We start from the raw sequence: 17,947 nt of genomic DNA, 5'->3' as shown, positions 1-17,947 counted from the left end.
TAGCAAAGGTAAGTGAATCCTACCACTGGTATATATCTTCTTCCATATTCTACCCAGTATTGTTATTTTAGATATTTTAAAACTAGGAGGTTTAATGATGAGAGCATAATAAAATATATAATGGGGGGAGAGACTACCACAAGGGTATGCAACAATAAGATGAGGTGCATGTTAAATAAGTGAATAAACATTTTCCAATTAAGATTATGTAAAAATTCACAAATCAAACATCTTTTCTGCACATAAAGATCCTTATCAAAAGTCTCAAAGCATCTTCCTAATGTTTTAGCTTACAAGCCTAAACTAAGCATTTTATTATGGGCTGCAAGGCTTCTGACAGAACACAAATGTAAGGAACTAAGAACAGAAGAAGCCATTCATATCTTTGTATAGCATCAAACATAAAAATAAAGGATCCATTAAAAGAATGGCTAAAAAGAATCAATAAAAACATAAAAATAAAAACAGAATCTATATACACCAATACAAAATACATTGCAACTCTATATTAACACTACTTACTACACGTAATGATATACAGTCATTATAGAAGTGCTTTGAGATGTTCATATCCCTCTTTATATTCTAAAAATTGTGTTGCCTTTAAGAGATATTTCAGTTCAATGCCATATGATATAATTGGAAGTGGTAAACACGATTCAACTGTAATGCTGGCAATTTTTTTATTTTGATAAGAAATTTAAAAATACGTTCATGCCAGATTAAATACAGCAGCTACAATCATTCTATAAAACTTTATCTGCCTAATCACTGATTAATATTTACACACTGGCCCACATGAATGTAGTATCTATGTGTGAGAAGGAGAACCCTGTAGCCTACTGGGAAGGATGAGTTAGAAGAGTAATTGCAGAGCTGCTCTGAGGAATTTTCTATGCATCTGGAGGATAAACTTGCTTTGATCTACTCAGAAATAAGCATTATCTGAGCAAGTTCTAACACAATAACAAAGACAACTTCCTGAAAGGTTATCAGTTTTCAACTTTCTCTTTCTGGGGAAGGCTACTGAGAAGGTGGTGAGGTGCAGTTGCAGAACAAAAACTTAAGAAGTATTACCTGAACCAATTTGATTTGTGTTCAGAAATAATACAGCACCAAGACTACACTGCTTTTCTTAGACGACTCCTGGTGAGTGGGAAAGTGAACATATGACTCTCCTTATACTCTTTGTTTTCTTAGCAACTGTTGATAATAGTATCATTTACACCATTTGCATGAATTGGGTGTACTGGAAAGTACTATTTTGTATCTATGGTACCTACAGTATGTCAGAACTATACTAGTCAACTTCATTAAATACATTGTTTAGCATCACCATAAGAAATGTTGCAAAGCTGAGGGAAAGAGAGGTAATCAGCTTACCTCAGTAAGGGCATGCAATTGTCCTTGATGTACACAGACACCCATAAACCTACAAAACAGGAGTAAAATCTTAAATCAGAAACAGTGGATTTTGCAGGGGTTCATTATTTTTGAATCATACAGTACATATGCAGTTTTAAAAAAAATAGAAATATTGGATGACACCAGTTCCAAAACATTACACAACTGTTCTACAATTAAATATACTGCTATGTATGTAAGTTTAAGTATAAATAATGAACGATTGTATTTGAGAATAGGAAATAAGTTCCAATTGTCCCATACTTAAATATATGTAGAAGTTTCAGAATGTATATAATGTATTGTTTACATTTTCATAAAAAGTTTAAACTTTTTACGAAAAAGTCTTATGACCATTTTTCACACATGACCAGAGGTGGGTTCCTACCAGTTCGCACCTATTCAGTAGAACTGGTTCGTCAAATCTACCAAACCAGTTAGAAGAGGTTCCACTAGTGGATCCAGAAAGCAGGCCACACCTACAGAAGAGGTTCCAAATTTTTTTGAAACCCACCACTTACATAGAGAGACACAGAGGGAGGGAGGGAGGGAGGGAGGGAGGGAGGGAGGGAGGGAGGGAGAGGCAAAGACACACACACACACACACACACACACACAGACTCACAGAGAGAATGAGAAAGAGAAAGAAAGGAAGAAAGAAAAAAAGAAAAAAAGGAAGAAAAAGTGAGAGAGAAATGAAAGAAAAAAAGAAAAAAGGGACAGAGAGACAAAAGGAAGGAAAGAGAGAGAGAACACATGGCCGGCAAGCCACTCCCACCAGGTCACATGGCCGGCAAGCCACTCCCACAAAGTAGGTTTGAAAATTTTTTGAAATCCACCACTGCACATGACCATTACAACATCCCCATGGTCATGTGATCAAATTTTTTTTTTCTTTATTTGTATGCCGCCCTTTTCCCTGAGGGGACTCAGGGCGGCTCACAATTCAAGGGAGAGGGGAAAAACAAACAAAGTTACAGAACATAAAGATCATACACAACTAAAAAACACAACAATCATACCATTCGGAGTGGGGCTGTAAGTCTTTAGCCCCAGGCCTGTCGGAACAGCCAGGTTTTAAGGGCTATGTGGAAGGCCTGGAGGGTGGTGAGGGTACGAATCTCCACGGGGAGTTCGTTCCACAAGGTCGGAGCAGCCACAGAGAAGGCCCTCCTCCGGGTAGTCGCCAGTCGACACTGGGAGGCTGATGGAATTCGGAGGAGCCCTAGTCTGTGGGATCTTATTGGTCTAGTGGAGGTAATTGGCAGCAGGCGGTCTCTCAAGTACCCAGATCCAATACCATGAAGGGCTTTGTAGGTGACAACTAGCACCTTGAAGCGAATCCGGAGATCAACAGGCAGCCAGTGCAGCTCGCGGAGGATAGGTGTTACGTGGGTGAAACGAGGCGCACCCACGATCGCTCACGCGGCTGCATTCTGGACTAGCTGAAGTCGCCGAATACTCTTCAAGGGCAGCCCCATGTAGAGCACGTTGCAGTACTCCAGCCTAGAGGTCACAAGGGCACGAGTGACTGTTGTGAGAGCCTCCCGGTTCAGGTAGGGACGCAACTGGTGCACCAGGCGAACCTGGGCAAATGCCCCCCTGGTCACAGCTGACAAATGGTGTTCAAAAGTCAGCTGTGGGTCCAGGAGGACTCCCAAGTTGCGAACCCTATCTGAGGGGCATACGATTTGACCCCCCAGCCTGAGAGATGGAACACTTGGCCAATTAGTAGGAGGGAAGCACAGCAGCCACTCGGTCTTATCTGGATTGAGAACAAGCTTGTTAACCCCCATCCAGTCCCTAACAGCCTCCAGGCCCTGGCTCATCACGTCCATCGCTTCATTGAGTTGGCACAGGGCGGACAGATACAGCTGTGTATCGTCCGCATACTGGTGGTATTTTATCCCGTGCCGTCGAATGATCTCACCCAGCGGTTTCATGTAGATATTAAAGAGGAGGGGGGACAGGACCGAGCCCTGCGGCACCCCATACGTTAGGGGCCTAGGGGTCGATCTCTGCCCTCCAACTAACACCGACTGCGACCTGTCCGAGAGGTAAGAGGAGAACCACCGTAAAACAGTGCCTCCCACCCCCACCTCCCGCAGTCGTCGCAGAAGGATACCATGGTCGATGGTATCGAAAGCCGCAGAGAGGTCAAGGAGTACTAGGATGGAGGCATGACCTCCATCCCTGGCTCTCCAGAGATCATCGATCAATGCGACCAAAGCGGTTTCTGTGCTGTAGCCAGGCCTGAAGCCAGACTGGAAGGGATCTAGATAACTGGTTTCCTCCAAGGACCGCTGGAGCTGAAAGGCCACCACCTTCTCAACAACCTTCCCCACAAAGGGGAGGTTGGAGACTGGACGATAGTTGTTTAGGACGGCTGGATCCAAAGATGGTTTCTTCAGGAGGGGTCTCACCACCGCCGCCTTTAATGCGGGGGGAAAGGCCCCCTCCCGAAGGGAGGCGGTAACAACCGCCTGGATCCAGCCCCGTGTCACCTCCCTGCTGTTAACAACCAGCCAGGAGGGGCACGGGTCCAGTACACATGTGGAAGCACTTACAGCTCTCATGGCCTTGTCCATGTCCTCAGATGTTTCAGATGTTTCTCGATTTACTTATATTTATGATAATGGCAGTGTCCAGGAGTCATGATAGCTCCTTTCGCAACCTTCTGATAAGCAAAGTCAATGGGGAAGCCAGATTCCTTTAACAACCGTGTTACTAATTTAACAAGGGCAGTGATTCACTTAACAACTGTGCCAAGAAAGGTTATTAAATGGGGCAAAACTTAACAAAAGTTTCACTTAGCAACAGAAATTTTGGACTCAATTGTGGTAGTAAGTTCAGCACGACCTGTATGATACAAAATTGTTAATCAATTAGAACTGGAATAATAAGTGGATATAGATAAGTATACCATCTCTCATTTTAAGCAGAGTACCAAACATTTCTTTGTTAAACAGTGATAAACAATTCTAAAGACTTCTAGTCAAAAGAATACACATAATTTTACATGCAGTAATAATAAAATATCATAGCAAAATTAGAAAAGGTGTGACCTATTTATTATAAAATAATACATTAATTGAAAGAATTGGTTTGATATGCTAGAATGTAATTATATGGCATTTATAGGCCTTACTGCATATGAACACATCTTTTTAGTTGCTCACCAACCCTCCTTTCTCTATATTTTTTAAGGAAGAATTGGAGAAAAGAGAATTTATTTATTGATTTTATAAAATCACCTTTTCTGGCTAGAAAGCAGCTGAACTTTGGCCTCCATCCACAATACATCTTTGAGTCTCACATGTACATAAAATATTATTCAAAGTGAAAGGAATCCAGAGTTCAGTTGTTTACTAATCATTTTCCAAAACTTTAAAAAAAGCATAAAAGAGGGAGAAGGAGAAGAAACAGTTCCTGTGGGAATGGAGAGGTCACAATGAATGAAACGGAATTATGCAGTCCAGGAGCAGAAGGCAGAATAAAGAATGGAGTCTGAAGCATGATTATGAATAAGAACCAACAATGAACTGGCTTTCTACTTTATGGTTTAAAGCAGGGATCCCCAACCCCTGGTCCTTGGCCTGGTACATACTGGGCTGTGGTCCATTGGAAACTGGGCCGTGCAAGTGGCAGGCAAAAACCATCCTCCTCCCCCTCCCAACACTACTACTTCTGCCAGTCCACAGAGCCAGAAAGATTGGGAACCACTGGTTTAGACATTACTGCCACCATTCAGTTCTTGGGCAATAAGTTGCTTTTCTTTTAACATCAGACAAGTACCTCTGAAATGTTTCTGTGGTATTTTGCCATTTTAGTAACTGCTATTCTTCTGTTACCTAGCCATTTTCTAACACAGCTGATATCATTTTTAAAGAATTTTATAAACTGAATTTGAAAATTGAGGTCCAGTTTAAGTATCATGAAACCCGAAAACCAAATCGTTGATAAGTTATAAGATAAAGTTAGTATCTATGAAAATCTGTCTTGAATTGCAGTTAATTCTCAGCACTACTAGCAGGAGTGAGTTTATTTTATTTATTTACCAGGTTTATAAGCCATTCCAATTAGCCTGCTGTGAAGAGCACACAATTCACCAGTACATAATTGGGATTAAAAACAATACAAATCAAATTTAGAAACAAAATATTATAATAATACAAATCTAAGTAGATACATGCAAACAAAATTAATTCTTTCTCAGGAGGGATAGTAAGAGAGAACTGGCCCTTCATTTAGAGAAAATAGCCAGGTTTTCATAGTTTAAGGAGAAGGAACTATTTGAATGTTTGGGGAGGGGATAACTTTCTATAAGATACTGACTGAGAAGTCACGCTTCTATGATCCATGAAATGGCAGTCTCCAATCAAGGGCATATGTAATAAACCCCACATTATATCTTGTAGAGGATAGATATACTGGGAGAAAGCAGTCCTAAATATACCATGAACTTTGGACGGCTTTTAAAGGTGATAGTCAGCATCTTGAATTGCACCTGAAAGCTAAATGGCAGCCAGTGCAGTTCTTGCAGTAGAGATGTCTTGTGGGGGACATAAAATATACCTAAAACTAGTCTTGCTACCGTATTCTGAACCAGTTACAGTTTCCAAATATTTTTAAGGGCACCCCATATGGCATGCATTGCAATAGTAGTCCAATCAAGGGGTAATTCAGGCACGAATGACTAAGACTAATTTATTCCCTTCCAGAAAAGCCTGCAATTGCTGCACAACATAAAGCTGTGCAAAAGCTCTCCTGACCACAGCTATCACTTGCTCTTTAAGCAGGAGCTATGAATACAAGAGCATCCCTATCCTCCTAAAAATCAGTTCTATTTAGGAAAATGCAATCTTTTCCAGATCTACCAATCGAACCTCACTGAAATTATTAGGCCTTCAAGCCCCAAACCACTCTATCTTGCTGATGGAGAATCTTACCTTGTTCCTCCCCATTCAGACCAGTCAACCTTCAAAGTGGGGAGCACTTTGACAGGATCATTGGGGGTCAAGTTATCATCAACATATCAATAAAATCTAGGCTTGTATCAACAGATTTTGCTGTAGTGTTATGTGTATCAAGGTGGGTTCCGGCAGCTGCTACTGCCGGTTTGCTTGTGGTCGTACAGCGTGCATATGCGTAGTACTATAAAAATGCTTCTGTGCATGCTCAGAAGCCAAAAACAAAGGAAAACCGGTTTGGGGGAGTGGCAGGCCTGGATCACTGCCAGTTCCAGTGACCCAGGTCACCAAACCAGTACCAGTTCAGCTGAACCGGGCCGAACCAGTAGGAACCCACCACTGATGTATATAGTAAACAGAAGTAGGAGAACAGTGAGCCCTGTGGCATCCTACAATTGAGGAGCACAGGTCTCAGTCTTTTCCTACCATACTAAATGAAGCTGTCCCTTTAGAAAGGAGGAGAAAATAATGCCCCCCAGCTTCTAACATTCCCCTGAGATATCTCAAAAATATATCATGATTGATGCTATCAAAAGCTACAGACAGATCAAACAGAAGCATGAAGGTCACTCTGCCTCAATTTCAGTCTTCTCAAGATGACCTATTACTATGCAATCCATTCACTTTCTCTATCCCCTTCCCACAAAAATTGTCCAGTATATCAGACCAAATTATAGTTTCGTGAAGAAGAAGGTTTCAAAGAGGGTACTAATACCTCACCTCTCAAAGATGAATTCACTATTGTCCCAACATAACTCCTGTCACCTCCCCACAGGTTTTCACCAATCAGAAAGGGCCACAGTGTAAACTGCTGTTCACTTCCTCAGGATTCACAAGATCAAATACATCCTCAAATTAATCAAATTAGAGTCCAGAAAAAATAAGAACATAAGCAAAAATAAGAAAATCAGTTTATATCTACGGGGAGAGGGAGCAAGACTACTACTTCATTTTGTAATTAAAGTTAAGTCTTAAACTGGAAACAAGGAGTGGATTAGTGTAGCACATGGATTCTTTATTTTCAAGTGGTTCTGCTTGTGTTATTATAAAGTGGTTATAATTATTTTCTGGAATATTCAGTTTCAAAGGAAATGTCATTAATTATGGAACATAATGCTAAAAACCTCTTTTTTGTTTTTCAAAACTTACTTTCACAACCTCTTTGTAAAATAGAAAATGCTTACTGAATGTCAAGTTATGACATTTTTATTTTTCTATGTCAGCTTTTCAGAAACAAACATATTAAGATGCAGTGGAAAACCAATCTCACTATTCAAAAATGCTTTCCAAACATACCGTAATTCAAGTATAGTTTTTAACCTATAAAATTATAAATAATCTAAGATGGTAGTAATTAAAGGACTTAAACTTATTTCTTATGAGTACTTATTTCCTGTTTACTGAGATCTTAATCAAAGTACTACCTCAGTGTTTTAATTTAATTGCAACTTTTTAATCCTTTTGTTGCTAGTCAGTTTTGGGAAGAGAAAAGTCTGGCTGTCAAAGTGGAAAAGCAAGTTACATATTTGGTTACATAAAGGAAGAACTATAGAAATCAAGTTATCAGCTCTTCCAAATATGATTTTTTCTACCTTGCTTAGTGACTGCAAATCAGATATGACATAAAGTTTCCTTAGCCTTCAATTCTTGATCAGCTCTGAATTTGCTGGAGGAACACCTCATAGATTTTTTTTAAAAATAGTATTGCATACCTAGGGTTCACTCTGCAGTGCTGATCTGGCACATAATGAAGAGAAGGTTTTTGAAATCTCTTGTGCTAATTAATTTTAAAACTGAATCTTCCCTTTTAATTACCTCCATAGAAGTCTGTGAAGCAAAGCATTTTGCATGTTACCAGAAACATATGCAAATACATGTGATGAACACATGGACTAGGCATGTATTGGAAAGGAACTTCAGAAACTTATTTGTTTTCTGTTGGAAAAGGGAAAAGCTGCTAATTCATAGAGTATTAAATGTTTTAAGGGCAATAAATGCAGTAAAGGGCCTTTAGAGCAGAAAAAAGCTAACATTGAAGGACTGACATCTTCTGGAGTCAGCTATCTTTAGAAAAAGATGCTCTTTGAAACTCCAAACTCACTAGCAGGTAAACAACACTACGCTGAAACAATTTGCAAATGATAACAATAGTATAAAATAGGAGTGGTGGCTTTAAAAGTGTGTTGGAATAATTAGCAAATAAAAGGATTATCAGATCTCTATGTCCATATAAAGCTCTTTTGCAAGATTCCCCATCTGAAGGACAGTTTACATGATATGTCTGAATTTTACTTTCACAGCTTTATTTTAGTATTTTAATTTTAAAAATCTTATTATGGTTGATTCAGAAGTACATTATCTGATCCAGATACTTTTCCAATCTATATTGTTCTGCAAAATTTGCTGAAAGAATTACAAGATTTCTATTGTTTCCTAATATACAATAATACTCCCAAAATATGGATTGTTCTTTTGTAATAAACAAAAGCAGATGAAATATAAAAAGGAACATTTGGACTCATTTGACTCATTTCTGCTGTGTTTAATTTGCTCAAAATGGGTTTAATTAGCAAGTGAATTGTTAGATTTGTGTAACTATAAAGCAATTCTCAGCCAGTCACAATTCTCCAACTCACTTCAAAGAATTGTTGTTGTGGGGAAAAATTGGAGGAGAAAGAGGCATCACTTATGTTCACTGCCTTGAGTTATTTATAAAATAAAGGTAGAATGAAAAGTAAAGTAAAAAATAACTACACATAAAATATTTCTAGCATTTCTTATTTTGGGGAATTTAGATACTTGAAGAGGTTCTAGCCACAATTTTTACAAAGACAAAGCAAAGAAAAAAAATGAAGAACTGCGGAATTAAAGGCATTACAAATAGAAAAAGAGCACGTGCTAGATTATCAGAAAACTATTTTTTATTCTGAAAAATATCATCCTTTCAAGTTATCTTTCCTATGTATCTGAATGCAATATCATGCCTTTCCACCATTTTATTTTCTCTAGATGAAACATCCCCAGTTCTTTCAGATAGTTCATCCATGACAATAATCAAAGATAATGTATACCGATCAACAACTACATCTTATCAGCACTGATAAGGTTGCCATATCAAGTTATATGCAGACTCTGATCACTGATCCATTTAGCTCAATACTATCTATTCTGACAACAATTTCCCAAGGCTTTTGATAGAGAACTTTCCCAGTACTGATAAACAATACTGGTTTCAAATGCAAAGAAAATTATATTTTCCTTAGCAGAGTTATAAAACAAATAAATACCAGATACAAAGAAATAGGCTAAAGTCATTTCTGTAAAATACATGTATTAAAAGCTCATTTCTAACAGAAAACTACTATCAGCTATGTTCAACTATGGAGGCATAACCCAAGTAGTAATAACTCAATCATCTGTTTACAAAAATAAGCAAGTGATTCATAAATTTTACCAATGTCAATGCTGAATGTTCTGTAATATATAGCTAACCTTTGGCAAAGTTGCCATTGTATACACAATAATGTGAAATCAGAGCTGCCAATTCTTTAGCTGGTGCTGGCCTTCAAGTTCAAGTTCTTCCCAAGAACGTAGGATGTTATAATGTATTGGCATAGAATAGGCAGTGATGATGATTACTACTCTATTAAATCTGTATACTACCCAATTTTCAATAATTCTGGGTGACTCACAAAAATCAAAGAAAAAAAAATTAATGTAACTTAATTTTTAAAATTAAAATCTTTGAATAAGCGTATGTCATATAAAGATGCTTTAATAATTTAAGTCTGACAATACAGGGTTAAAAGAATGACTAACAATACATTCCAAGTTGGATACAAAATTAAACATGCTTGTTTTGGAAGCATAACTATTTATTCTGATTTTATAACTTCATTTTCTCCCAAACTAAGCTGATTCATTTAGAGAACACACAAATCATGCGTGACTTAGTTTATTATCTACTTAAATGCTTGTTTTTATTTTTTTAATTTTGAGATTTCATGTTCATGTTTTTTTAAATATTAATGTCAATCATAGAATGATTGAGTTGGAAAGGACCACAAAGAGCATCAATCCTCTGCAATGGGCAGGAAAAACTTATTACACTTTCCTTGGGGGGTGAAGCTTTGAGAGATGCAATCACCTGTCAATTAGATCCTTGCCTTTCCTGGTCAGTGAAAACCTCCGGGTCTTTGCTGTCATTGTCCTCTCACGGTACCTGGAGGCTCTGGGGGCCTAGATGGGGACAACAGGCTTCGCCTGAATCCTGGCAAAACTGAATGGGTTTGGAGGCACAGAGCTTCAAGATGTTAATTCTGGATGGGGTTGCACTACCCCAGTGATTCCCAATGTGGGGCCCATGCACCACAGGGGGGCAATTTGATTTTTAATAAGGGCAATTTGAACTTTGTTTAAACCACATTAATGACTTTTAGGCTTCTTTTGTGTGAGTAGAGTTCACTTTTTGAGTAAAGTAAGAATTATATGTCACAGGGTTGTCATCAGGATTTTAGAGATGCTTACTGGGGCATGGCCAAAAAAAGGTTGGGAACTATTGCACTACTCCAAACATACCTGGTCTGCAACTTTAGGGTTCTCCTGGATCTCAAAGAGCAGGTGGCAGTCACAGCTATGAGACCCTTTTCACAACTTTGTATTGCATGCTAGTTGTGGTCCTTCCTTCATAGGGAGTCCTTGTATCAGTCATTTAAGCCCTGGTCACCCCACATTTAGAATATTGCAATACACTTACATGAGGCTACCCTTGAAGTCCATTAAGAAGCTACAACTCATCAAAGTGCAGTTGCATGGGCAGTTCTTGGGGTCCCTAGGGTGATCCATGTTACATCACTGCTCTGTGAGCTTCACTGACTGTCACATTATTTCCTGGTGCAATTAAAGATGTTGGCTATTACCTTTAAAGGCCTGCATGTGGGCCATAGGCCCAGGTTACTTGAGGAATCATCTCATTCCAATGGTACGGGCCCATCCCACTGATACTGGCAGAGGGGCATGCTGTGGGCCCTGTTGGTCGGGGAACTTTGGCTGCTGGACTCCAGAAGAGCCTTTTCTGATGTGGCTCCTGCCCTCTGGAACATCTTATCCCCTGAGGTGAGATTGAAGAAAGAAGTACATTCCCAGCCTGTACCTCTATCTTTCAAAACAAGAATGTAAATAGCTATAATCTGGATGTAACAAAGAAATAGCAAATTGTCTAGTAGCCAATAATTTTTTTTAAAAATGATCTTGCCATTTGAAAATTTCAGGAAAGTTTCTTGGTGATATCATTAGGACAGAAGAGCAAGGCCAAAAATATTAACTCAAGAAAATAGGAATGAAAAGAGATGCATTTTCCCTCACAGAAGCATGGAGTATCAAATTCTACTCTTATTTTTGCTAGAATGAAAAGCCAAAGATAATCTCTTTTGCCACTGAATTTAAGCTGCATGATGTGGAGAAAAATGCAGGCTGGTGGTTAGATATGGCCTGCATACAGACTACTCTGTATTATATTTTAAGACAATACATTATATCAAAATATTTATTATTTCCATGATTCCAAGTCACATAAAAGAGAAAAGATCCAATATCCACCATTGCACTTCTATTTTTCTATTTTTATTATTTTAAAAGACTTTAAAAATAGGAATACGTATTCTAGGAAGCATAAAATATGAATGGAATTTGCTTTAGGTTTTTTTAATAGATACCAAACATCATAAATATTTACAGCTGTACATGTTGAGTTTTTGTTTATTCTTGCTACTACCGTTTAAAGTTGGACAAACTGCCATCACTTATCTGAGAGGCCATCTCACCCCAATGGGACTAACTTGTCCCACTGGCGCCAGCGGAAGAAGCCTGCTAGAGATGCATCTGCTAAGGAATTCTGGCAGGCAGGATCAGGGAGACGAGCCTTTTCTGCCATGGCCCCATCCCTGTGGAATATTCTACCAAGAGAGGTGAGAACTGCTACCACTCTTTTGGCCTTCTGGAAAGGTATTAAAACTGTGCTTTGCCAGTTGGCTTGGGGCCTGAAGAAAAGCACTTACCACTGTGCTGTCTTCTTAGTCCTGGTTTTTTAAAATATAGTTTTGAATTTTAATAGTTTTAACACTTTAATTATTTTTCTAATTGTCTTTTTATAATCTGCAAGCTGCCAAGAGTCACCTATAGGGGAAATGGGTGGCATAAAAAATTAATAAATAAAGTTTAATAAATTTATGTTCTCTTAACATTTCATGAATTCTGTTCAGTTACACAACAGAAATTTCCAGTGCAAGCTAAAAATTAAATTAGTAGTCATGTTAATAGAAGTTAATAACCTTCATAACACATTTCAAGGGCATGTAACATTAATGCAAGTTTCCTCATACTTAACGTGTTTCCCTAATCAGTCTAGAATGCATTTGAGAGATAAAAGTGATTAGGAAAGCAATTCATGCAAGCCATACTTACTTCGTTAGACCTTTGTACCAATTTTCAATAGGTTCAGTGTACAAAAGAATGAACCCTATATGTACATCAATATTTAGACTGGACATTTCGTATATCCTACTCCAATACTTTTGGTCCTTATATTTTAAATAGATGTCTAAGGAACAGATATGAACAGAACCCAATCTCCTTTCTGTGTAGGTTAGATCCCAGGATCTATATTTTACAGGACTGTGCAAAGGATTCAAAGGGGCTCTTTTAGTGACACAGGTCACTAAAGCAAAGGAAGCATTAAAATGCAGCTGTGCTATAAGAATACTTATATTCAGCTTTCTATGATTATATCTGCATACACATGCACATATATCCTGTTCACTCCTATCAATCCCAGGGGAAGTGCTGTCTCTACATGCATAGAAGTTAGATGGTAAGATCTTCAATTAGTCACACCTTGACTCCAATTCCTTAACACTTTGAAGGTGTGATTTGTTTGGGCTAAAATGCTTGGTGAAGCTATCCTTTGAGTGCTTTTCACTAATATTTTCAGAAATGTATTTGATCTGGGAGGCAAGTGAATAGAAAGGAGACCCAGAAATATAGCATAGAGGAATAGAAAGGATTGAGAATAATAGAAAGAGACAAGGAACTAAGAATATACATAAGCCCGAGACAACATTGGCTTCTGAGCTTCCAAAGAGTACTCTCTGAATATTTAAAACATGAAGGATATATGTGGTATGTAGTAAAATTAAAATTAAATTTGCACCTACACTTGTAAGCACACTATCACATACATGCAAACACACACACACCTTTTCTTACTTTAATATGTTTGGATGTGAAAGCCTATTCATGAGCTGAACTTCTTTCAACATGTTTGCACGATTGCTGCTTAGTGTATTCATCTTCAGGGCCATGATTTGATCCGATACTTTGTGCCGTACCTAAATAAATCCAAAAGGGAAAAAAATGAGTTCATTTTACCAATGGAATATAAGAAAAAACATATTGATTCACATGCAACTTTATTGAAACCATTCTTGACAAATTAATAAAAATTCCCACAACTTTAGAGGTTATGTAATTCCATTCTGTTTTATTAATCTATGTCCATTTGCTTATACAATTAGTAAATTCTTAATCCATGAAAAAAGTGCATATAGTTTCATTTTTATGGCTTTATTGGTAAATTAGTATTTGGGCATGTTTAAAGGGCTGATCTACACATTAGTACCATTTCACAGGCCATAGTCTTTTATGGTACTTCCACAACAGACAGCTTCTGTTATACATCATAATGCTAACAAAAATTAATGTATTTTAATCATTTGATCTCTTGTTTGAATGCTAATATTCGACAGTGAAGCTTTCTGATTTGTCCAGTGTTTGCAGGTGAGCACATTCCCTTCTACTGCAGTTATTAATTGGATACCACTGGAAAGGCTTTATTTCTGGGCTGGATTGTCCTTAATTTGAAAGAGTACCTTGGGGGACCTTCTTGTGCTGATGGCTTTTGCTTGAGGACCAAGTAGAGGCCACAACCAGGTTGATTTTCATCCAATTTTTCTGGTGTGAGAGATGTGGTGTTTCCTGGAGTAGGGGGCACTAAGGGCAGTCACTCCCATTCTTTCTGCTGAATTACTGTAATTTACTCTATATCCATGATGTTGAACCTATGGCACATGTGCCATAGGTGGAACACAGAGCCCTCTCTGCAGGCACGCCATCCGTCGCCCCAGCCCAGTTCCACCATGCATGCGCATGCACCTCCCACTGGCCAGTTGGTCTTCGGCTCTCTGCCATGCATGCACGAGAGTGGGGCGCATGTGGGGGATGCGCACATGCATGCATGGGGGGATGCTCACATTGCATTTTGGGGGCTCGCGCCATTCTGGACTATTCTGGAAGGCTCTTAGTCATTTCCCCCATTGTCTAGTTTAGAATGATGAAGCACTACAAATAAATGTGGATGAAGGATTACAGTATTACAATAATTAACAATAGGTTGGGATATTATTATTGTATTGTTTTATATATTTTTTATCCTGCATATAATTGGATTATAAACTACATGGGTTGATTGTGATAGGATGGAATAAAATTTCATAAATCAACTATTAATGTGTATGGTTATTCATAAATTATTTTGTATAAAACTTCTCTAATGATTCACAGAACTCAGGAGAAATACAATAAAAATACAACACTGTACACTATTGCCCACTAAATCCATGCAAAAGCTTAAACCTTTTCTGCACACTGACACAACTGCATCGAGCCACAAATGATAAAATGGGAAAAGTATTACTAGGTCTTTGCAAATCCCATGTTCCAAAAAAACCCAAAAAACCTGTTGAACAAGATGCCGCAAATAACCTTCTAAAACTACTGAATACTTGTAATTGGTATTTTAATTTTATACTAGGCACAGTTTAGTCTGGGAAAAGCTTTCATCATATTTGTTTATTATTTTTGCTATGATTTTGCACACTAAGTATATTGTACTATGCAGTGGTGGGATTCAAATTTTTTTACTACTGATTCTGTGGGCATGGCTTTGTGGGTGTGGCAGGGAAGGATACCGCAAAATCCCCATTCCCTCCCCGCTCTCAAAATTTCCTCTGCTGGTTCTCAAGAACCTGTCAGAACTGGCTGAATACCATCTCTGGTACTATGGCATCTACTAAACATAAACTATTTCCAGATATATCTCTCAAGTAACTGAAAATTTGCTAAAGACATCAACACTTAGAAACATTTTCTGGAATCCCAATGATATATGTACATTCTTGTACTGAACTACCTCATGCCCTCAATTCATAATTATGGTCAAAATGGACTAAGAACTTCTGAGACAATGCCTACTATCCTCCTCAAACTGCATGAGGAAGATCTTCAAGTGTAACTCTTAGATTGAAAACCTTGCTCTTCTGTAGAGTCCTTGGTACTTTCTGAACATGATTGTTTTCTTGCAGATGTTTTGTTGACGTTTTGTTACCCAGCTAACATCTTTAGTGCTAGAAGGAAGTGGAGTTTGTTCTGCTTATATACAATAACTTGCCATGGATTAATTGCTTTGTTATCTTTCCCACCCAAACTTTTAAATAAATCTTTCACTATATGATTTTTACTATTTCACTTTAGTAATTTAATGGTAAACTGCCTTGAATGTGCTGTTTGGGAAGTGGTATCTTAAATAAATAAAGAATCAAATTACCTGCCCACTAATATTATATTGTTACATGATGTTACACTGCTGTAAGTAAGTAGTTCACTGGTTAGAATGCTACAGCTAAAATTAAATATGCTGCCATTTAATGCTGAACAAACTCTTACAAGAGTCAGAACACTAACGAAATGGATTTCTTTTAGGGAAGGTTTAGACTGGGAAAAAGTCAAAAAGTATTTTGAAAGTTCCAATTTACAAAGAAGTTTGATTCGAAGTAAAAACCAAGTTATGAATTACTCTTGACTTATTTAAGTATTCTCACAGAAATATATACATTTAATGAAGAAGTAGTTAGATTTATGCCACAAGAGTAATAATTATTCTTCTCTAAAGACCCCAATATACAATATTTAATAAATATTATACATAATGGTATGTACAAATAGGGGGTCATTATTTAATAACTACTAATTAAGCAATCATTCAAACTCATGACAGTGCTGAACAAATGGTACTTATGATTGGTTGTCAAAGTTCAGTTGTCACAGTGCCCCCATGATCACATGATTGCAATCCAGGTGTCAACTTCGAAAACAGATCTGGCCTGCTGCAGCCATTTGTCCATTTCTCTGCTGCCACACATTGGTGGGAGGGGGGAGCTCTGGAATGTCGGACAAGACAGCAACAACACAACATCCTGTGGGAACCAAGGTCATCCCAACAGGTGCTGGCCAGAGAGTGTGGGAAGTTGCCGAAGAGGCACCAGAACACCTAACTGTACAATGTGATCTGTGACACTGATGGAGAGAAGTATCTATTCTTTAATTACACAGAAACCATGGGAAATACTTAGAGCTGGTTTTACTTTCAAACATGCTGATATGATGAACTCAATAAAATTGTTCTTTAAGAAAACTGCAAATCTCAGAGTGCTGAATTGGTTAGGGTTTATTAGTCAGAACCTTAACACCAGGTATTCTGCAACTGGCCCACATTTCTGATCCTCGCAGTGTCTTGCAGTCACATAATTGTGATTTGCAATCTTACTTGCTGGCTTCCTACAAGTCAAATCAATGGGGAAGCTGATAGGGAGTCAGAAAAAAGTGAGGTCCTCACTTAAAAACCCATGGTAAGCAATACCATATGGTATATTAGAATATGATTAGCATACGTTTTTGAGTTTTATGAGACACTTAAACAGGAGACATCATAAATCACTTCATCAAATAGAAAAGAAAATATTCATACAAATATATATCCCAACCTGTGGAGGACTGTGTTTTGGGGTTTATTTTTTTTTATACTGAGTTTTTTGTTTATTTTATCAGTTGGGTTTATTTGCTTTTGAGTTATTTATTTTGTACTTTTGATTCTTAAATTGTTTGAACTTCTTTGTTTTGATTTTTTTTTACTAATCACACTATGCTAAAATATTATCACATTTATGATTATTATCAAATTTATTTGCCGCCTATCTTGCTGTTCAAGGTAGCTCTCTGAGCTGCTTACAGTACATAATTATTTTAACCAGGAAATAAAAGCCACAGGTTATGTTATCATTAAATCATTTCTACTGCAATCACTTACTCTTCCATTACGATTTGATGTTAATTCTAAATGATGATGTACAATACAAACCTATTAACTACTGAGCCTCTCCCTTGAGACCAAATGCCAAGATCAATGCCTCTGAAAGGAAGTTATTTTGGAAGTCTATAGTTAGGAAAATGGGTATTTTTTTCAAACTAAATCAAACTGAGATATAAATATTTATCTACTACAGTAGTGATAATTTAAAAGAAGCATTAAGCTTTGCCAGCAGATGCATATACTGCAACCAACAAAGAGGCAAAAATACTCTAAATAGTTTTTTAAATAATCTACACATTCTGTTTAACATATTGTTGCGTGTAATTAAAACTGACAGTACACACGTTTAGATATAGAATAAATTGATATAACT

General features: G+C 37.7%; 1 protein-coding gene across 1 annotated transcript in view; it reads right to left on the bottom strand.

Moving 5' to 3' along the window:
* The window catches only part of TESK2 (testis associated actin remodelling kinase 2), a 58,656-nt gene that overhangs the window by 29,328 nt on the left and 11,381 nt on the right, over positions 1-17,947 (bottom strand). Inside the window, 2 exon segments of the mRNA XM_032218443.1 lie at positions 1,384-1,432; positions 13,638-13,759. Coding sequence (XP_032074334.1) covers positions 1,384-1,432; positions 13,638-13,759 — 171 coding nt within the window.

This window comes from Thamnophis elegans, chromosome 5 (genome assembly GCF_009769535.1).
Source record: "Thamnophis elegans isolate rThaEle1 chromosome 5, rThaEle1.pri, whole genome shotgun sequence".
NCBI classification, from domain to species: Eukaryota; Metazoa; Chordata; class Lepidosauria; order Squamata; family Colubridae; genus Thamnophis; species Thamnophis elegans.
Note: the sequence above shows the minus strand (reverse complement) of the source record. Positions and strands in the feature narration are given on the sequence as shown.